Source organism: Zerene cesonia, chromosome 16 (genome assembly GCF_012273895.1).
Source record: "Zerene cesonia ecotype Mississippi chromosome 16, Zerene_cesonia_1.1, whole genome shotgun sequence".
NCBI lineage: Eukaryota > Metazoa > Arthropoda > Insecta > Lepidoptera > Pieridae > Zerene > Zerene cesonia.
Window position 1 is genome coordinate 1,891,905 of NC_052117.1, and position 23,337 is coordinate 1,915,241.

At 32.0% G+C, this 23,337-nt stretch overlaps 2 protein-coding genes across 3 annotated transcripts in view; one reads left to right on the top strand and one right to left on the bottom strand.

Annotated features, from left to right (window-relative positions):
• The first annotated feature begins 2,801 nt into the window (after positions 1-2,801).
• LOC119832802 (sensory neuron membrane protein 1-like) lies at positions 2,802-18,161 on the top strand. Its single transcript, XM_038356566.1, has 9 exons — positions 2,802-2,915; positions 5,226-5,383; positions 8,627-8,777; positions 10,312-10,569; positions 12,555-12,766; positions 13,448-13,733; positions 14,565-14,690; positions 16,131-16,272; positions 18,043-18,161. The coding sequence occupies exons 1-9, from the start codon at positions 2,802-2,804 to the stop codon at positions 18,159-18,161; spliced, it is 1,566 nt and encodes a 521-aa protein (XP_038212494.1).
• Positions 18,162-18,926: 765 nt separating this feature from the next.
• LOC119832801 (UDP-glucosyltransferase 2) overlaps positions 18,927-23,337 on the bottom strand; it is a 26,866-nt gene continuing 22,455 nt past the window's right edge. The window contains exons 2-6 of one of the 2 annotated variants that reach the window (XM_038356564.1): positions 22,683-22,822; positions 22,192-22,375; positions 21,462-21,959; positions 20,771-20,999; positions 18,927-20,033 (exon numbers count right to left, since the gene is read on the bottom strand). In XM_038356564.1, coding sequence (XP_038212492.1) covers positions 19,456-20,033; positions 20,771-20,999; positions 21,462-21,959; positions 22,192-22,375; positions 22,683-22,822 — 1,629 coding nt within the window. In that variant the 3' untranslated portion in view covers positions 18,927-19,455. The remainder of the gene's footprint in view (positions 20,034-20,770; positions 21,000-21,461; positions 21,960-22,191; positions 22,376-22,682; positions 22,823-23,337) is intronic. The other variant, XM_038356565.1, reaches the window with a different exon arrangement.

Below are 23,337 nucleotides of genomic sequence, written 5' to 3' on the forward strand. Positions count from 1 at the left end.
CTTTTTTATGTCTTTTTTAGTCTGTTCTCTAAATATATTGCAAAATAATGTATTTATAATCTGATTGGGAAAATTGGCACCTTTAAAACACTCAATAAGAAGGCGGTACTGGTACAGTCAGGGAAAAAATAATTATTGTTTTAATAAGCTAAGGTATGTAAACTTTGAACAAAGTGGATACATAGTTTTCACCGCATACTAAATCTTATATTTTGTCAAAGAACAATTAGGGAATCTTCATATTATACAGATTTATTTATTTTACAGAATCAAACTAATATACAGTAGCATTTGTGTTTTTGTGTGTGTTTATAATGCTATGACATAATAAATACTAGAGCGATTTTACAATTTTTTCACGATCAGAAAGCTGAATATTCACTAAGAACAAGAGATTATGGCCGTGCCAATCGTACATAGCCTCGATATATTATTATTTGTTATTTTACCGACAATAGAAATACGTCTCCCAGCTCGTGACGGACACAGAGACGAGCAGTGAAGTCTTGAAGCCCTAAAAAATAAATAAAAAATAAACATGGATAAAATAAATTACAAATAGCCACCTATCAATATCGTATAACTATAAGTAACAAATGTCAATCGTTTTCAACTTATATGTAGCTTATAAAATAATTTATTCCTTTACAAACTTACGGTGCCGACTGTACCCTGCACCACGCCCATCAAGTACCATTGCAATATTTCCCGAGTATTCAGAAAGCCGCTTGACTATTCGGTATAGAGGTCTAGCACGTATGTATTATATTACTAATAAAACCCTTTATAATAATTATAACTAGAATTAATAGTATTAAAACCTCGTGAAAGTAAACAATTGACCAATAATTAAATTGGATAATTGTAATAAGAACACGCATCTAATAGTTTGCAATTATAAAATAATTAGAATTTATATACACCACTGCTACAAAGTTTTGATACTCATTAATAATGAAATGAATGAATATGTTTCCCCGAATCTACAATCAACAATATCAACTATAAAATGGGTCACGTCAAAATCAAAGTTATATTCTGTGTCATTTGTTCTTAACAAGCAGAGAGAAATGTTATAGAACAGTTATTGGAAATTTAATCTAATTACAACCCTGATACCTAATAATAAAGTCTCAAATCGTAGAAAATTTATCTAATTATAATAAAGTTCATTCGTCAGAAACAAAGAGCTTCAATACAAAACAATATAAGAGCTCGCTTTTTAAGTGCGCTCTTATTTGCTGAGGCGGTTTTGTTGATCGAAGCTTTGAATAGATAGATCATTGCATACAGGAACATTAAATCTTTTGTTAGTCGTGGCCTGTTTAAATATATTTATGTTTAAATATAGCTAAGCCCTCGCAGACTAAACTGCGGACAAAAATTTTCGTCCCCTGCTTCTACCCTTCTAGAGTTAGTTTTTAACTTCCCCTTTATTATGATATAATAAAATACGTTTTTAAAAATCCTTACGTCTAATGATTATTGTGTAAAAATTATCATGACATAGGTACTAATAAAAAGTCAAATTTCGACCTCAAAAATATATAAGTAGGTATTTATAAAACACCAAAAGAAGAATGTCAATCGGTTGAAAATCTTCGGTAAACGATGTGCAAGTGAAGTTGAGATCTCAAATCCTACTTAATGTTATAAATGCGAAAGTTTGTAAGGATGTGTTTGTGTTTGTTGCTCTTTTACGCAAATACTACTTAACCGATTGCCATGAAATTTGGTACGTAGGCAGCTGGACAACTGGAATAACATAAAGGCAACTCTTTATCCCGATATTCCTACGGGATACGAACTTACGCGGTTGAAACCGCGGGGCGCAGCCAGTATAAAATAATTATAATGAAATAAATTTATTTCTTATCAAATTACAAGATTTTTTCTAAATCAAGTCATTTACAGTAATTGTGGTAAGTGGCACCCATTCTAGGCTGAGTTCAAAGAACTCGCCTGTGTGGACACGCACCAGCTTCTTTCCATATTTTAGTTATATTAGTATGTATGCCTTTAATTAAAATATATAATATATTGTATCTCTGACATAGCCTTAAAAGAATAAGCCAAAAGAACATCCTATCGTACAAACATTCACAAATAGAAAATTATCATTGATTTTCCCTTTTGCAATGTGAATGATGGATCACGATTCATGAGATTCTGAACACGTGGCAAAAATTAGATACATTATATCGTAATATGGTTAACCATGGCTACGATGAATCGATTTATATGCAATTATTTTAAAAATTGCACCTTGTTCTTTTCATGCAGTTCCGATCGGTGGGAAAAAATAACTTGTGACATCTGCTTTCTACTGACTATTTTATGATCACAAAAATGTAATAGTTAGTGTTTTTATTTATTTAATTATATGCCATTGTTTTCTTTTTTATATTCAAAGATTTAAAAATAAAATGGAAAGAAGATTCTAGAATTTGTTTAATTATTACGAAATACTTTGGAATTGATGAAAAGGCTCACCAGGCATACCAACTTTTGTTAACGTTTCCTATTTATATTTCTTATAGTATCGCTAGTCTGTTGTAGTCCTGCATCAGATATTTAAAAGAAGGAAAGAAAGGTATACGTTTAATCACAAATACACACAACTAAAACATTTACTTTTTAATACATTAGGATATTCAAATTACCTCTTAATAAAGTATTTCTAAAACGGACGTATGCTTGTAAATGATTGTGATAGATTAAAGGTAGATTTCAATTCCAAAATGAATTAAATAGCCTTTATGTTGGTGTTTTTTATCCTTGTTCATTGATTTTAGATCACCATGCAGCTTTCAAAGCACATGAAAGTTGCGGCAGGTTGCATGGGTGCAGCGATATTTGGAATTCTGTTTGGTTGGGTCTTATTCCCGGCCATTCTTAAGAATCAATTGAAAAAGGTAAGTAAAGAAAAATATACCTTATACACTTCACCGCAATATTTAAAACACAGTTATATTACGATTTCGTAAGACGGGCTAGATTCCCGCGTATATGTCGGCAAATGTTTCTTCGTTAATGTATTGATGCACCTCTAAGTTGTGACCTGTGGAAAACTACACAGAAATAGGAGACCGACGGCATGCAACCTGCGCTGAGTTATGTTTGAAAAAATAATTCATAACTTATGTAGGTATTTGCATAAGTCTTATGAAAAATAATGTGACTGATCACAATTTGTGGATAGATTAGATTACAATCTCGTGAGTTAGACTATAAGTCTAACGGTTTATAATCTTACGGCAATAGGTTTTTTTGCCAAACCGTAGCAACGCAACGCGGGTTCGAATCCCGCTTCGATATCAATTTTTTTCTATTCTTTCAAAATTTCTCATTTATGAAGCATTTAAATGCTATAAATCTAAAAATTAAAATTAGTTAATTAAATTCCATGTTTTTCTAGTTATTCTATAAAATGCGTGTACGTATACGTTTCACGTATTTATATAATATATTAATGATAAATCTTTCGTTTGGGTGTAATATAAACCCGTACTACGTACGTACGTCTTGTACGTACAATGTCTTCATGCCATAATTTGGTATGAAATCTTTGGAATTTGAATAGAAAATAAATAGTAAAAACCAGTTTATGTCCCTATAAATTACATCGCAAGATCACATCTATTATTTTAATACCTATAACATCTCATCGGTCTTTTTTGTTACATTATTACTTAGAATTGAAATTCGTAAAACGAAAATTCTCAGCTAAAGCTAACTTCCATAATATTAACACTTCATCATAGTATAAAACTAAAAACTAAACTAAAAGAAATTAACATGAAAAAGGGTTCGCTCTGTGGGCGTTTGCTATAAGACAATATTATCAAAAAAATTGGTCGTAAAGCGAGTCGGATTCGTGATTATAAATGTTCCGGACAAACACAAGTACAATTGCAAATAAATAGTCACCCATCTAATTTATGACCATCAAGCTTCGCGTAACCATCATTTTCTATTCATTGTTATTTGTTAATACTAATGATGAGAATTATTAATTATTATTTATTATTTATAATTAATTATATTAATTATTATAACGATTAATAATTATGTTAAAGCGGCATATAATTGTTATAGCGGCAACATAAATAAATCATCTCTAAAATTTCAGTATCTATAACAATTCATGTGATACAGCCTGATGACAGACGGACAAACAGACAGACACACTGACATACGGATAGTGAAGTCTTAGTAATAAGGTCTCGTTTTACCCTTCGGGTACGGAACCCTAAGAACATTTATCCTCGAGCAACCTTCACAAATTTCATAGTGGGCAGGTGTTTTTATAAATGAATCAGACAATTGGAAGGGCTCTGATTCATAACAGATTTCTATTTTACGTGTAGACTTGATAACGAGGATAGAAAATTAATTCGTAAATCAAATTAAGTTTCAGTTTGAGACGATTAAAACAAATTTTGTGGTTAAAATATGTATATAAATAAAAATAAATCTGATTAGATGGGTAATGTGATTTGTAAATTTCTAAACAAAAGTTGTAATTAAATTCATCATCATTATCATCAGCCCATACACCGTTTTGATCAGTGGTGATGTTATACACGCGCAGATAAATTGAAAAATCAATTTATTTCCTGCTCGCTCGCCTGGTCTCGAACCCCGACTTGTCGATTTCAATTCTGAGGTCCTCACCACCGACCCAGCACTGCTTTATGTAATTAAATACCAAGAAGAAACTTCTCGAAATATTGTTCTAATGATACCTACGTGACTACAACTAATTAATGTAGACCGTATTATTTGCTTGCACTATCATAATTGTCATTTGACATGAATTTTATCCATGTATTAATAAAAGTATCTACATATATTATCCACTTTCATATACCATAGCGTGTTAAAATATAAATTAACACAAAACGGTGAAAAATGTTATAAAATTTAATGGCAGTCATTATTTAAACGAAGAAAACTACATAACATTTACATTATAGATCTATAAATAATTTACAATAATTAGCATCAAATAATACTATTCAATTATGTATTGAAAATGATATATTTATTTACTGATTGTCTAAAGTGTGTTTACCTATGTTTTTCTATATTTCTCTCTATAAATGCATATGTATCTTTTTCATTGGCTTGTGGTGATACATGGATATTATCGTTTTTTTTTTTTAACCCGATTTAACATGTTATTTAGACTCCAACCAGAAAAAAATCTTATTATTTCGAAGGAAATGGCGCTGTCAAAGAAGACGGATGTGCGCAAGATGTGGGAGACCATACCCTTCGCCTTGGACTTTAAAGTTTATCTGTTTAACTATACCAACCCGGATGAGGTGCAAAAAGGTGGAATACCTATTGTTAAGGAGGTTGGACCTTATTATTTTGAGTGAGTATATAATCTATACACACAGTACTTGCTTAAATGGTCTATAGTGTATAATATGGTCTTACTAATTGGTCCCTAGGGCAAATCCTAATTTAAAAATTTCACACTATACGCTCGTCTCAGCTATAGCGGATTATCCCAAGATAGCATCTAATCGGAATGAAGTTTTGATATTTGGCACAGTTAAATTCAAATAAATTTCAAAGAAACCTCTATTATGGACATATCGTATACAATTACAGTAATAAAAGTGAATAATATCTCCTGTATCATTCGATGAGAATTTATGATCATAAATACATATGTAAAGTCATTTAGTTACGGTGATTAAAAAGGTTTACGTACTTGCAAACTTGTGTTTACTGTTGTCGTACCGTTTTACTAGTCACGTAATGAGAAAAATGTTGAGCTGCCGAATCACTGTAATTTTTGATACGAAACAAGTAGTCTTTTATTAGAAATATACATTTATTTTTCATGTATTAAATACAAGTTATGATCACATAAAACAATTGAAAAGAACATATATTTATCGATGTTGTAAGTGAGTTTTAACAAAAAAACACATGACATGTAACAGGTTTTGAATAGGAAACGAATCATCAATATCGGTTCACTCAGTAAAAATTTATGGGGTTACAAACCCAAAGAAATACATTCGAACTTAGAACCATCTCCGATTTTTTTGAAGTCGATAATAGATTTGTGATTCCAATACCTATTTTAATAATAAGGATTTTATATTTATTATTTTTATATTTTTAATATCATACGTCTTTATCTCAAAGCCATAATAGCTCCAAAAACTAGCTTCTACGCGTCAAATAGTTTTAATGAATATCATGTTACATAATCAACGGATGTTCCGAAACTTTTCATATATCAGACCCAAATGTTCACCAGAAAATGAAGGTCCATGTAACAGGTGCCCATAATCACAGCAACTAAATTAAAACAAGACCCTATGCTCGCTATATTAATGAGAAACTACGAGATCCCTTTTATTAAACACATATTCCATCATGGCAGACTTGTTACCCAAAAATATACATTTAGAATATAACATGCTTAATGAAATGGCTTTCTGAAGATTATTTGACAAAAGTAGTAAAACCAAGGATTTAATTAAACTATTAATCAAATAGCAGCTTTATAAAAAAACGTTTCTTTAATGCTTACTTAAATCCTATTGAAATTAGATAATGTTATTTTTTTGTTCTTTATTTCTGGTCTTACTGTTATGAATATTTTACCGTATAAACCCCGTTAGTTTACAATATAACGCGATATTATAAGAGATTATAAGGTGAGGAAAAATTTGGAACTGTACTAAAGCATTTACAATTCTTTTTTGTTACTTTATAATCTGTCCTCGGCAAACCACAACCACAGTATTTGTTGATATTTTTATTTACTTTATTTTATTCAATTTGGGATTTCGAAAAAAGAATACTTATTATAAAAACTATTAATTCTAAAATTGTCAATATGATAACAAAAAAATACGTTTCTTTACTTGCAATAATAATAAATCTATTTTTACAGATAAGCATACTTTAAATTTGCTCGTATAAATTAAAAAATAATTAATAACAAAGAGGAATCTAAATTGTTATAGCGGCAGCAGAAACACATATTCTCTGAAATTTTCAAATCTTTCTATCACGGTTCATAAGATACAGCCTGAGAGATGAACATACTAGCGGAGAAACAGACGGCGAAGTATTTTTCTCGTTTGATGTGGGAGATATTTATTTTAAATTATATGTTTCTAATAAAATAGTTTTCATGTATTATATTCAAATCATTTGGCTCAAATCGCCTTTGATAAATCACTTACAATAACAATTTTTTCAACGTTTATGTTGGATCAAAATTTCAAGGAAGATGTTTTTATAATTTTGTTAAAATGACTTTCGCTTCATTCTTTTGTACAAATTTAACCTCAAATTGTACAGGTTTTAAACGAACACACAAGATATCAACATGTAATAGAAACTGAGCTGTAAAACGATCTTTAACACTAATTATATACTCCATTACTTACCAAACCTTCTAAAAACCTTTGACATCCCTTTCCTCGTCATGTTTCTAAGAAAATACGGATATCGTGTCATTAAAATTGAAACAACGTGTCGCTGGGTACAGAACAATGAACAAACCGGTTATTTGCTTTGATACAATTGTCTTTGATGTACACTGTATGTCGTCAAGGCACCCCGAGTCCTATTAAAATCATAAAGCGATTTTCTATTTGGTATCCTTCGGGTTGAGCCTTAGTTAGGATCAATTAAATATCACCCATGTGTAAACGTGGCTAAGGTGTCAATTTGTAACATATTTTTATTCTCATTGTTTATGATATTACAACTTGGCTACTTCCTCTATAAAATAAAGCTAAACATAGCGTTCTTATTTGTTTAGTAACAGCACTTATATCTCAAGAACGATTCAACAGATCTGAAAATTTCTTGCTGGGTTGGTTGTGGTTCCACTAGCAAATGTAACTGTTAAAAATTAGAAAAACTTCCAAAAAAAGTCTCAGTCTTTGAACTAGAAGCATTGAATTCTATTCAATACCTTTCCGTTGTAAATTATGTACGTTATATGGACTCATCATCATCATCATCATCATCAGCCCATATATGTTCCCACTGTTGGGCACAGGCCTCCTATGAGGGTTCAGGCCATAATCCACCACGCTGGCCAAGTGCGGGTTGGCAGATGTCACATGTCGTCGAACTTTTAATTCTTGGACATGCCGGTTTCCTCACGATGTTTTCCTTCACCGTTTAAGCAGTGGTGATGTTATCCACATGCGCAGATAAATTGAAAAATCAATTTATTTCCTTTACGCTCGCCCGGTCTCGAACCCCGACTTATCGATTTTGAAGTCCGAGGTTCTCACCACTGAGCCACCACTGCTTATATGCTATATGGACTCAAGTCACAGTAACAGTTTTGAGGATGACTGAATGAATGTTTTACAAAACAAATAGATAATTGCGTTTGAAAAAAATATGATATATCTACAAAATAGTATAATATTTAATTGCACATCAAGTACATATTTTATTGGGGGCTTCATCCGTTGCTATAGCATTCAAGGACCACGAGTCTAGACAACGGTGAAAGTATTTTTAAAATCGGTTCAGTACTTCCTGAGATGAGTGTGTGCAAACTCTACTGTTATTAGTATAGATTTAAAGTAAAACGGTATTTTGAATAATTCGAATGTTCTAGAGAATGGAAAGAGAAGGTAGACATCGAAGACCATGACGATGTAGATACTATAACGTATCGAAAGCGAGACACGTTTTATTTCAAGAAGGAACTTTCTGGCCCTGGGCTAACTGGTGAAGAAGAAATAATTATACCCCATATGTTCATGATTGTAAGTACTATTTTCATAATAAATAATGTAGGTGTATAAAGAGATGTGTCCTGAAATATATAAAAAATACACAAATTCAAATTTTTTAAATTGATGATAATAAATAACAAAAGACATTATCTTGGTCCAATATGTATGCAACATTTAATCTAATAGCTACCTACCACTCATACTTTAATAACTCATTAAGGGTTGATATTTCAATCTATGGGTTAACTTATTCATCAAATATGATATTAATTAACCGTTTCAAAAGTATATAGTCTAATTACCGGACTTCTTACATTTTACATGTGACGTTTTTATAATGTTGTATAATAATTGAACAGACAACTTTTAACCAAGGATTGGGAAATCGGCCCTTACTAAAATATATACAAATCACAGAAAACACTACATATAATACAAGCAAACTCATATAAAAGTAAAATTGAGATGTGTTGTATTTTTGTGAATATTTCTCAAATCACAGTAAATCCTTTTTGGTTGAGGAAAATCTTTTCAATGCGTGTTACCGTTATGATAATGTAAAACATCTGTAGCTTTGATTTTAGCCTTAGGAGCGCTGAAAGCATAATGTATGAAAATTTATTATTTCAATATTGTTTTTCTTACTTTCATCTGACGCCCTAAAACGAAGAAGGTTCTCACTTCGAAGTAATTTTCTTTTATGTTTTCTTTAATCGATAATTCCGTCAGTTTTCAATAGATTTACGTGATTCTTTTTTATGTTTTAACGGAATTTGGTCCTATTTTGAGTGGTCAGGGACCAGGGATCTTTTTCGTAGAAAAGAATTACGTATCTTGCATACATTGAAGCAGTGTACGTGGCTACCAATTGCTGATGCCTCAGTTTTTCTTACCTTGCATCCCAACCCGTACCGTCCCAACCCGTCAATATACATTATCTAATATATAAAATTCTCGTGTCACAGTTTTCGTTGCCAAACTCCTCTGAAACGGCTTGATCGATTTTGATGAAATTTTTTGTGCGTATCCGCTATCTATGAGAATCGGCCAACATCTATTTTTCATCCCCCTAAATGATAATAGAAAGGCAGAACAACGTTCGCCGGGTCAGCTAGTTAAATATAAAGAAACTAAATTATATATTGCAAATTGACGATACAAAAGCGCTTCTGAAGGAAGTCAAGTTGAATGAATAAATCTTTCAGTTTGAGTTTGAATGAGCACATTTACTACATTTTTCCTGGTTTCTCGTGTCGAAAATTCGTTTCTTTTTATTAACACGCTTTTATAAGCATCATCTGTGTTTGTTTGTAACCGACTTCTTTAGATTAGATTTTGACCCACTTTATACGATTTGATTAAAACTTTGATACAAATACGATACGGATCGGTGACAATACAATAATTTGGACTTATCTTATTACCCTGTTTTGGTTCGCCAGAATCAAATAATTTCCTTATATTATACTCTGTACAAGAGCAAAACTTGTTTTTCTATTTATTTATTTTTTTATTACATATTTTATTTAGTGTAACGTTCATACAAATACAATAATTGTTACAGAGTATGGCAACGGTTGTGTCTCGCGATAAGCCAGCTATGCTCAGCATGTTAGGAAAGGCGTTTAACGGCATTTTTGATGGCCCAGAGAATATTTTCTTGAGAGTGAAAGCCCTAGATCTCCTATTTAGAGGTGTGATTATAAATTGTGCTCGAACAGAGTTCGCGCCAAAAGCAGTTTGCACCGCACTGAAGAAAGAAGCAGCTAATAGTTTGATATTTGAACCAAATAATCAATATAGGTTTTCCCTCTTCGGAATGGTGAGTTTTTATTGTTTTAACAGTAAAATATAGCGTAATACATAACTAGTTTTGCGTTAAATATAGATTGAAAATTATAGGACAATGTCAATTTATCTCAGCTTTCTGTAAAAAGAACAGTCATCTGAAATTCCTTGTATGTAATTGTACTGTATTTTATAAAACAAATAAATAGTACTTGTGATTTAAGTACAAAATAAATCGTAACAGCTGGTTTGGACATTATAATGGAAGTATATACATCATCATAAGCTTCCAGCTAACCGTCATGAACATATTGTATTTATCAACCGACTTCCAAAAAAGGGAGGAGGTTATCAAGTCGACTCACTCACACATCGATTCAATGTCAGAACTTTCGGCCGGGAGAACGGATTTTGATGATTTTTTTTTTATTTGAAAGCTGGTGCCTCCCGCACGGTCACTTTTAAATATGGTCTATTACTGACGGATAATGTTTTGCAGGCGGGTTTTTTGTTTGTTAAAAAAAACTGTTATTTTTGGTTTCATTTCCTTAATAACTCAGAACTCGTCACTTCTGAAGCCAAATATAATTACCAGAAAACAATAAATCGTAAGAAATAAAATAATCATAAAAAACAAGAACTGTCCCACAATTAAAAGTAATGATTCACAATCATTTTATGGATAGAGATTTCCGACATCTTCAAATAACTCGCTTAGTTTATATTTTCAGAAAACATATTTGAGAATATCCAAAATAAGATTTAGCTCGTAAACAACGATAATCCTAATGGCTTTCTCGCACAGAAATTATTCAATGTTTTCCAAATAAAATAACAGAATATAAAGGATTTTCTCTGTGGGGTTTATATGCGTAAAAAGAAAGTGTAGTCATAGTAAACAACTTGTAGTTTATTAATTTTGACGCCTTTGCCAAGGATCTGTACCAAGGTGTAAATAAATGCTACAGTGTGTGATTTGGGGAGCTAAAGGCCTATATATTTTTCTCTACTTTTCCAGTATTCATCTATACCCATCCTTAATCCTTCCCTCATCCCTTAAATGATAAATAATATAAACATATAACTATTTGGTCACAACAGACTAAAGTGAACGAATTTTGAGCAACATAATTATTTATTAAAGGTTAAAAAGCAAATAATAAAAATGCTAAATTTTTAGTTTTACAGCATTGAAATGCTTTAAAACTAAACGTTTCTCAGTAAAAATATTTAATAAAAACTTTTAGGGAGACAAATTGATTATTTTTAACATTAGCATGTCCTGATATTTTTAACTCGGTCGCACTCTAAGTGTAGAATTAAATAGGCAGTTTCTTTTTCTTCGTTAAAAGGCTGTCAACTTAAATACTGAAACACTTTTCCACATTCAGCTTTTTAATTCGGGTTACGTAGTAATCTTACGAATAATTGTAGTTCTGTCAGGTCTGTCTTTATGTCACAGCCAGAATAATAACGCTTAGAAACAGAATATCCGCTAGAAGAATGAAGCAAATCCATATTGGCTCAGTCAACAACACAACATTCAAGATGGCGGCCAAAAATACATAAGACATTAACGTTGTTGTTTGTTTATCTACGGAACCTATGCGTGTTCCAACCCGCACTTGATTAAATTTAGTAAAATTATTCATAAACAGCTATGACAAATAAATACCAGTTTTAGTTAATAAATCATCAATTTAGAAAGAGGTTTTAAAAATCAATACTAAATTCTAAACACGAATTCATGTTTTAAAAGTATTTCAAACGAGACAAGGCATTTATAAGCCAATCTTCTAATACGCTAATTATTCATTAACTAATTGTTATAGCCAATTTTGCTGGTATAAATTTTCACATCCCACTTACGATGTAATTTTAGTCAACCTACACTGTAGTACTTTTCTCTAAGAAAAAATTGTTAAGTATGTGCCAAAATAATTGTAAATAGATGATAGACTGTGATTCTTAAAAAACAGTCATCAGATCTCAGGTTTCACACAATTTTCTTTGTTACAGCGCAATGCCACAATAGATGCCCATGTGGTCACAGTGAAACGAGGCATTAAAAACGTCATGGATGTTGGCAAGGTGGTAGCGATCGACGGTAAAACGGAGCAGGATGTGTGGAGAGACTCTTGCAACGAGTTCCAGGGTACAGACGGAACGGTATTCCCGCCTTTTTTGACTGAATTCGATAGGCTGGAGTCTTTTTCTGGAGATTTATGTCGGTAAGTTCAAAAGGGTATCAATTTTATGTCTATATTTATTGGACGACTATTTCGGTTTTGTTGTCAAAAAGGATTTGTAAATTAAATTTTTAGTTTTATAGCATTGAAATGCTTTATAAATGAGAAATTTTGAAAGAACAGAAAATATTTGATCACGAGGCAGGATTCGAACCTGCGTTTCTTGCCTAACCGTAGCAATTCTTATTACCAATAAGCAAACTTTGTAAGGACGGAAGAGTGTTAAATTTGGCACATTTATAGTTTCTAATTTCTATAGAGGAGTATATAAGCTAATGCTTTATAAAAATGATTGTAAAAAAAAAATTAAGAAAATATAACACACTCTAAGTACGATACGTTTGATACAGAAACGCATAATGAACTTGTATATGATTAACTAGCTGCGCCCCGCGGTTTCACCCGCGTAAGTCCATATCCCGTAGGAATATCGGGATAAAAGTTGCCTATATGTTATTCCAGTTATCCAGCTGTCTACGTACCAAATTTCATTGCAATCGGTTCAGTAGTTTTTGCGTGAAAGAGCAATAAACACTCACACACATCCTTACAAACTTTCGCATTTAAAATATTATAAAGATGTCTGAGTCTATTCTTTAAAATTTTTCATTCTTTTCAATCCTTAAAAAATAGAATATTATATTATAATATTTTTCATTCTAGAACATTCAAACCATGGTACCAGAAAAAGACGTCATACCGAGGTATCAAGACAAATAGATACATCGCAAACATCGGAGACCTGGCCAATGATCCTGAACTCCAATGCTACTGTATTACCCCAGGCAATTGCCCCCCTAAAGGCCTGATGGACCTCTCTAAATGTATGGGAGCACCCATGTATGTGTCACTACCACATTACTACGATAGTGACCCAGACCTATTGAAGACTGTTAAAGGACTGAACCCAGATGTCGATGAACATGAAATTGTAATTGACTTTGAACCTGTGAGTATATTTGATTCTGCAGAATGACAGTTAACCTTACAATCTTTTCTTAGAACATACCCTTTGTCGAAAATGATGATGACGTGCTTTTCGCTCAAACAATCTTTGTACAAAATTTTATCGAAATCTGTCCAGCCGTCCTTGAGTTACAAATAGTGTAATAATAAGATTTGAATTATACTGCTTTCATTATTAAGTCATGTTATAAAAACTAAGCTTTGTAGGCGATAAATATGCTTAGGACTTTTAAATGCCGATATTTATTTGAAATATATATAATATTATCATATCATATTTTACACTTATTGATAAATGTATAAAAAAAACTTAAAAAATATATGATTTCATGTTAATATCAACTACATTACCTCACTTGTTCATAAGGCAATTATTTAACCTGCTATCGGATATGAGATAAACTCATAGAAATATTGTATTGAAATCGATCCTTGATAGAGTGTACAGAATTTTAATTAAATCTATTCGTTTGAAATGGGTCAAAGTCGAATCTAAAGGTTACATACAAACATCCAAATGGAGCTATTAAAATTGTGTTAATAATACTAGCTATCACACTAATATTATAAATAAAAGTTTGTTTGTTTGGATGTTTGTCCGTCAATCGCGCTGAAACTACTGAACGGATTTTGATGAAATTTGGTATACAGAAAGCTAATAGCTGACTTGTGTGATAGAATACGATTTATCCCGATAAATGCTCCCTTGCGATAAAGCAGGACTCTTGATATCCGGGCGGATCCGGGACAAGCATATAGTACTTAATATGCCTAACTTATTATAGACCTATGTACATACGAATTATTTCTTTAGATAACCGGAACACCAATGGTTGCAAAACAAAGGGTTCAATTCAGCTTACAACTGATGCAAACAGACAAGATGGAACTTTTCAAAGATTTACCAAACACTATGGCGCCTTTATTTTGGATTGAAGAGGTAACTATGAATTATTATAACTAGTACCATACTTGATGCTTTCAATGTATTACCTTGTTGATTCTTTATTAAAAAGAGTTAAATTATGACATTTTATGTTTAACTATTTATCATATATGTTGAACATAAAATTACGACATTTATATTCTTATTAAATGTACTTTTTTCAAAGCATAAATCCAATTTCCAATGACGTCAATAAATCAGTTCTTTTTATTATAAAGCAGCAAATTGCTTCCAATAATAATCTGAGAAATTCGCCATCTGATTCTTCCATACTGCGAAAAATTCTAGACGTCACGGCCGCAAAGAAATTATAGGCTTTAGTTTTGCATAGATTAAAAAATCATGAATGACTACTTGGGTCTTTAAATAGATGGCATATAACTCAAACTACTTAGATATATACTATCCGTATATATACGTTACTACGGCAATTTTAACCAGCATGCTCAAAAATTGGACATATTTTGTAATCAGAACTTTGTAAAAGACGGACGGACGGACGCGTATCACAGGAATTACTGGACTGATTTTAAATATTGTTTCAATTTTGAATATATATGTACGTTATCTCTGAATATATAGGATACATATGTAGCAGGGGCGAAGCCAGGCAGACCACTGGTATTAAATAGAATAGCGCTAAAAGAATTTTATTAACTATAGCACCGAGATTCGTGTAGAAATTGTCATATAATATGTCATTGCTATTTGCATTCAAAGAGGCGCGATATGACACTTTAATCTTTAACCTTTACCCTCATATTCTTTCATAATTAATCAAAGTTCGGTATACACAGGAATAACATAGAAAAAAATGACCTTGTCACTACATAAATTTCAACTGGGTGAACAAATGATTATTTGTTTATTTGAGAGATGACATGATTTGCAACCGATTTAATTTTTGTCAAAAACAATAATTGGTTTTATAGCATTCAAATGTTTAACAAATGAAAAGTTTAGTTTTTTGTTGTAATAGAAAAAAAATTTATATGACGGTCACCAAACTTCATTCATTTAATAAATACTATTCGAGGCACACAACCTTAAACTACTATTGAGGTTGAGATGTGGTTTAGTTTAACTTGTCTTGGCCTAAGTTGTTCCTTAATTCTTGCTCTTACACTTTAGAGACATTATTTAGATGAAACTCATATTATTATAAATTCTTTTTAAAAAGCGGTTCCAAAGTAAAAAATATGAAGATCAAAATGATGTAAATGGACTACTTTTCTTTAACTTTTTTAAATCTGCGGACTATAAAATCAGCTGCCTTTCTTGCCGATTCTACTCTGTAGACATCTTTTTCCTAACCGGTGGTAAATGGTGAAACTATGTTAAGATTAATTGAATCAACAAAATTTTTGAGTGTTTGTTTGTGTGTAGTTTGTTTTCATATATATGATATTTTAAATCGCTCATTTCTTGATACAGGGTCTAGCACTAAATAAAACATTCGTCAATATGCTGAAACACCAACTCTTCATCCCGAAACGCATAGTGGGGGTGGTTCGCTGGTTGCTAGTGACGACCGGAATATTGGGTATGCTGGCTTGCCTTGTGTACCACTTCAAAGGTGAGATTAAAGTGGTGCGTGTTTAATATCGGTAGCGTCAGCAAGGAAAGTTGATCTGTAATTATTTATTATAATATTGTATTATTTATTAAAAATCGTGCAATATATGCAAGTGCACATTTGAAAAAGGAAGGAAGAATTAAAATTATTGTCTTTAAACATAGTAACAAAAATTCATTTTATCGTTTCATTTACGTTTGACATCCTATGGTACATTCTAAGTAATCGGCAAATTTCTAAAATGTCTCTTTACCCCACAAGACACTGTAGAACCCTTGGAACTACTAACTTAAACAAACACTAAATTACCATAAACTAAACCAAAATCCTTTAGTGATCGCATTAAACTTGATAAGCGATTCAGTGAAATCCAAACAATATTGATCGGCTTACGTTGATGACTGTACTTTTATAATACCTGCTGTAGAATTAAAAATCATCTAGATAACTCATAAATACACTGTAAAACAGAGTTTATCAGGTTCAACTTGCTTAAACAGTATAAGAATGATTTGAATTTGGAATTTCTAATTAAATAGAAAATAGATATTGTGATATATGTGTATTAAGTTCTCTGAAGTTTCGGCAGCCCCTACAAACTTCTTACTATCTACTAATCTTCATAGAGGAGCTGGGTAGCTTTAGCTTTGTTTGTCTCCTCCCTTTTTTCCACAATCTATACGATAATAAATCTATACGATATGTTTTCTATTCTTTCTAAATTTCTCATTTATAAAGCATTTCAATGCTATAAAACTAAAAATAAAACTAACGAAGGCCGCGCGATACAATATTGTAATCATTGAAATAATGTTTCATACTGGTTGTGATTGTTCTTAACCATCTCAATAGATGGCGTGGGGTGCCCCTTAGACACATAAAACCGACAGAGTAGAACATATATGATATTATTATATAACTACTGGTATCTGTAATTATCTTAATTATATTGCCTTTTGAATAACTTCCATACTAATATTACAAATTCGAAAGTAACTCAGTATATCTTTTCTTCATACCAAAACCACTAAACTGATTTGGTTTAAATTTTTACAAAGATAGCTTGAGAACCGAGAAAGATCATATACTTTATTCCTGAGATTTTTCCTAGAAATCCCACGGGAGCAGAAACAATGTAAGTTCTCGTTTGAATAAGCGGACAAAACCCCTGGAAAGCTAAAACTGTATAAGTAATAATGGCTCGAGACATAATCATAATCACTCTTACAAAGCCTCGTGAAAATTTCAAAAGTCCATGTTAGCATTAAGATGGGGCAATGAGACAAAACCTTTATTGTCGGATTAACGACCTCCTTCAAGTCTGGGACCCTTAAATTCGACCCATATATCCATCTTACAGTTAAATCGGATAGCTTTCTAGGCTCCTATTTCCACGATTTATTTTTATCACCTGGTCACGTATTTTGACTGCTCACTTTCAATTTCAGGCAGCCAGCCGAGATTCGCCCCATAAATGGATATAATTTAGAGAATTTGTGTCCATTTTTATGTAATATTTGCCGATTTTCCGGTGACCTACATTCTGAATACTCTTGTTCGAAGTTTTATCGCCCTTTGCAAAAGCTGCGATGAAATATGAAACTAAAAACTTTACAGTATTTTCTGGAAATCTACGTTTTGATGTATTAGTAGAAGGAAAATTGGGAAATTTAATTTCGTCTAGAAACATCAAGAAATAAAAGAATATTGTTTTCATTACTTGTTTAATAAATACTAAAATATATAATCATTTTTTTTTTTCATTTTCAGACCACATAATGCGATTCGCAATAACAACCGATTCGCCGGCTAAAGTGAAACCAGAAAATGGGGAAGTTAAAGATAATAATATGAGCGTTATTCAGACTCCCACCAAAATTGAAATGTAATAATATACCATGTCTGTAAATGCTGAAACAAATACTCTTGTATTTATTCCGTATCTTTGTCACGTACGTTATGATAAAATCAGTTGGTTTTGAACTTACGAAAACTGCTGTGGGTTGAGTTTATTATAAATTTTGTAGCTATGTCACTTGTATTATTATTTTAATCACGGCTTGTATAATTATCTTAAATATTAAGTGATTATTTAGCGATAAAAGTGTACCTTATAAGAAATCATATTTATATTAAGATTGGTTTTTCGCTGTGTCTTATAAATCAATTTATTTGTTATTGAAGGAATTCTTCATCGATTAATACATTCATAATGCTATTTAACAAGCGTAATAATCAATATTTTTTAATTTTAATTAGAATTAAAGCCATTTCGTGCGTTTAAGAAAACAAAATTTGTAAGTAAGTTAATAGTTTTCTTTGTGTTCTATTTAATATTTTTGTTCGATTTACTTTCCGGTGACACTTTGATTACAGAAATAATAATTTTACAATTAATGTGTAGGTACGTTATTTTCTTTAATTAATAAACATTATTTTAAATTAATTTACTGTTTTTTATGTAATCTTACCTTATTTTAAATAAATACAAATACATATGCACGGGAATGTCAGTTGATAATCAATTACACACACAAATACACATTTCTATAGGTAAGTAAGCGTGTAGCAAATAAATTTCATTTTTCACTGCAATACAGAAATTATACAAGAGATTTATGTCTTTTAAAAGTAGGGGGAAATAAACGCACGCGTACTTTTCAAACTTTATTTATCTTAATTTAAATATATTTACATTTCAGGCGCAATACTAAAAACTTACATATCACATTAAATTGTACTTATCAATATCAAAAACTATATCCACAAAGAGGTTAATAGGAAATTTAAATAAATAATTTGCATTGAGGGAAAACAATCGAGTTGTCAATAGAAAAATCAAAAATGAAATAACGTTACATAAAAATTGTCCCTGTTCCACAAGAGACACGGTACTTTTTACAATTCATTCGGAATCATAACACGAAATATTGTCAGGGATTTGTAAAGGTTTTTGTAAAGTGACGTAAGACTTTCTACAAAAGAATATTGATATTGTCGCGAGTACAAGAATGGTGAAAGATATTCAATATAAAAAATGATATGAATTAATCACAAGCAAAATCTCTTGAAAAGTAACTGTTCATAATCATATCAGATGAGTCTTGTTAAAGAAACAAAACTGATTTTTTGGAACGACTGTGGACGTAGCTTTGCGGTAACTATCATTAAATTAACCCTGAATCACAAGTTTTTCTTTGTAATTGAGTGGTCTATTAACTTCTTCGACCGTTTCACTAAGTCACTCGATTTGTCGATCAACTGATCCATACGTTTGCTCTGAACGTAGTCGACAAATTTTTTGAAACCCGACCGTAATATGTATGCTACAAGTATCGACATACTGATGAATAAGGCAAAAAATGCTAAAGCAACATCTATCATGTAATATTGGAAAATATTCAGATCTTTCGCGGGTGACAGCAAATGATATGCGCCCTTATGCCTTATTACGTATTCAGTCCAATAAATTGCTCTCTCCAGCGGCGATTCCTTTTGGTCCCTTAGCAATATCTGACGCTTTTTAACTTGCGTTCTATATCTCGGTTCGTTGATCACTTCTTTGATGGCTTCGTACAATTTATCAGCTGTTAGATATTGTAGATCTAGCTTCTTAGCATAGCCGTCTACTTCGGCTTTTGCAGCGTTTGAATCGTGGTCGCAGAAGACCGGTATACTGACTATGGGGACTCCGTGGTAGACTGTTTCGAACATGCTTAATAGGCCACCATGTGTCACAAATGCCTTTATTTTTGGATGACCTGAAAAAAATACAGTAAAAAAATTATATATCGCATTATCAAAATTATATTATTACCATTCAAGTACATCTATAGAGTTTAATATACATATTTATGTGTATATGTATTCCCTAATGCTAAATTTGTTAAGCCCGTATTTGTTGGGTTTGGTAATGCATATTCATGACAAGACAAGTCAGATTATTCTGTCTTTATTACTATGATCTAGCAATTAACAAGTTAACATTATACCAATGTAGTTATGTTTGTCATGTATTTGCTTTGTCCTCCTTTGATCGAACAGGAGTTGCTATGAAAGGAAGACAAGCATACTAAATGATACTTATTTGAAAAGAGCAACTAAAAAACTTTGTCCTCTCTTATCTTATTTCTTATTAATTAACGTGAGTATGCATATAGATGATTTGATGATTGGAAAGAAGCGCATATGCTAGTTACTCTGTCACTTATAAATAGTTGATGGTATATATGAAACTTTATGCCACTATAGATTGCTGTGTGAATTGGCATATAGGTTAATTCATTTCAACAACACGTGTTTCAGCGTGTAGACTTATAAATATATTTGTGTGTTATTTATTTATTTATTTATTTATTCTTTATTGCACACTTTCAAAATATAAAACAGAGATAAACTTAACAAAAGCAACTTAAAAATAGTATGCAAATGGCGGCCTTATGGCTAAAAGCCATCTCTACCAGGCAACCGTTGACCGTTGTTATTTAAGAAAGCTTACCAAGTAAATCCTGTTGCGGCAGCCACTTATAAAGCCTAACATTAGATGGTATGTCTGTCAGATTCTGTTCCGCGTCCTGTTTCCACAGCACCCGCTGTGGAAGTCTTCCAAGTGCCTGCACGATCAGCCGGTGGGCTGTGAGAGGCATGTTATCGGTGCGAACTGACGAACCCATGGATACATAGACGAATCCTGCTTCACCAGCTCCGGTGATCCAGTCTTCTAAATCCTGGAAAATTTTAGGGACTCCTTTATGCTGTTATTAAACCTTTTGAACTGTGAATAGGAAAGCCATGTTAATGTTTACATTAAAAAAACCTCTGGACTATTGTCTCGTATTACAGTCGTGATTAAAATGTGAAATAAAAAAAGTTTTACTGTTGAGTTCCAATTTTTGTTCGTCGATTCGGTTCTTGGAACATGTTAATTTTCCAATCCCAATTAAGTTTCTTAGATTCTCGGTAGGTCTCGAATTATAACCAAGAATCATAGAATATTTTTATTTATTTCACGTATTTATTATTCATACAAACGTAAGACAAAAATATGAAATACATTTTGTGTAATGGCCATATTACCAAGCATTATCACTTAAAGTATAAACACTAAGCTGCTCTCTTAGGAAAAGCACATTTTGCTTGAAGTTCATAAAAGATATGAATGTAATAACTCAACGTGTAACAAACCTTACCGCATTCAATTTCTTGGGCTCCTTGCAATGTATACAAGCTACTTCAGCCACATTCGGCAAATATGGTCTCGGATAGGAAACAGAATAATGTCCGTTCTGCAGAATGAAGCTGACATTTTTCCCTATATCGTACACATGAGGCATTTGCTGGCCAAAATGTTTCCTCAATACACCTTGCAGAATCGTAACGCTCACAGCGTGTCCCGCATACGCTCCGATATGCCAAAATGCATTTAATGCCCGATCAATAAAGTTCATATTATCTGTGAAGGATTTAGCGAAGATTGGTGTCACAGAGAACGGGGCTGGACTGCCGGATATGCTGGTTGGTCCGGAGTAGAAGCCAACGGTATTTATGTACATGAAGGGGACTTTTTGCTGGTACACTATGCCCATAGCGCATTCGGGGTAGGCACCGTCCAGGATAATAAGGTCGTATGTCCTTCCTGATTGGAGGAGAGATCTTGTTTCGTAGTCATTTAAAAAAGCGTCGCAGGCCTGAAACCAATATAATACGACTGTATAATTAGTATTTATAGCTGAGAAGTACATTAAATTTCTTAAAAATTTTGTGCGGCATTTAAAAAATATTTTGTGTACCAAATTTCATCAAAATCCGTTCAGTAGTTTCAGCGTGATTGACAGACAAACATCCAAACAAACAAACTTATACATTTATAACATTAGTGTGAAGTGTGATTAGAGAGACAAAACATATGTTATAGCATACCTCATAACCGAATCGTATAATATCTTTATACGGAAGAGGTTCTTCTCCCTTCATTCTGGCGCCCACCAGGTCGAAGGCCATGTAGCTTCTGATGAACGACACCAAGCCAGCTGGAGCGATTTCCTCCAAGCCTTCGAGATGGAAATCCGGTGGAAACGCACTGATCAGGGTTATATTGTGCCCTCTGAAATTATAAATAATTGTCATTTTAAATATTTTTTTAATAAGTTTGTTTTTATAACAATTTTTGTTTGAATATAGTCGTAAATTGATTAATGATTCAGTGGCAATAACTATTTATTAGAATAATTAATAATGAAGTGTTATGTCATTTCAATAAGCATAAATCTTCAGGATGAATGTATTAAATAACGATTTTGTAACCAAATGCTATTTGCTTATCTTTTTTTGGTTTAAAATCGTTTTCTTAGTAGACTTTCGAATTATTTTAAACTCTTTATTCGACCACAAATAACTAAACCTAAAGTTACCTTCTAATTAGCCCTCTGGCAAGCTCCCAAAAAGGTATTTTGTGAGACTTTGTACCGCCCATTGTTACCATTAGAATATCGCTTCCACAGACCGACGCAGCCAGCAAAATCGGGAGACACAATATAGGCCATCGCGACCCCTGAAAAAAAAAACGTCAGAATTTAGTGCCAGTTTTTTTTTGACAGCTTATGAGCAATATGTTTTCTTTTTTTTTATTTGAGATGCTATTTCTATTTATTAATGTCACTACAACTTTAATTAAGCTAAAGCTAAAAATAAGACAGTGTAGTATATTAAAAACTACTAAAAACCATTTGAAACATACAAATAAAGCATAGATATTCAAATTAAGCTGACAGATTATTTTTTGGATTACTATTTTATTGTTATCTGGGTTAAAATATGATAAACGTAATCTACCACTTTACAGCTTATTTCCAAATTAAAACAGGTCAGGTCTGATACCTGACTGATTTTTAAATATTTAATTTTTGAAATATATAATAGACAGGACTTAAATCTGCTCTAAGTTATTTTCCCCACGAATCATCATAAAAAGTAATGCTTACAAGGTTAGGCAGAAAGGTATATTTACGATCCTTTATAATATCTTTATACCCTACTAACGAGCACGAAAATTAGCATGAATGACAA

Bases quoted from the DNA above. Each gene is read 5' to 3' on its own strand.
- LOC119832802 (XM_038356566.1), top strand. From the start codon at position 2,802: ATGCAGCTTTCAAAGCACATGAAAGTTGCGGCAGGTTGCATGGGTGCA. The intron at 8,778-10,311 runs GTAAGTACTATT...TAATTGTTACAG, and splicing joins TACCCCATATGTTCATGATT to AGTATGGCAACGGTTGTGTC. The intron at 16,273-18,042 runs GTGAGATTAAAG...TTTCATTTTCAG, and splicing joins CCTTGTGTACCACTTCAAAG to ACCACATAATGCGATTCGCA.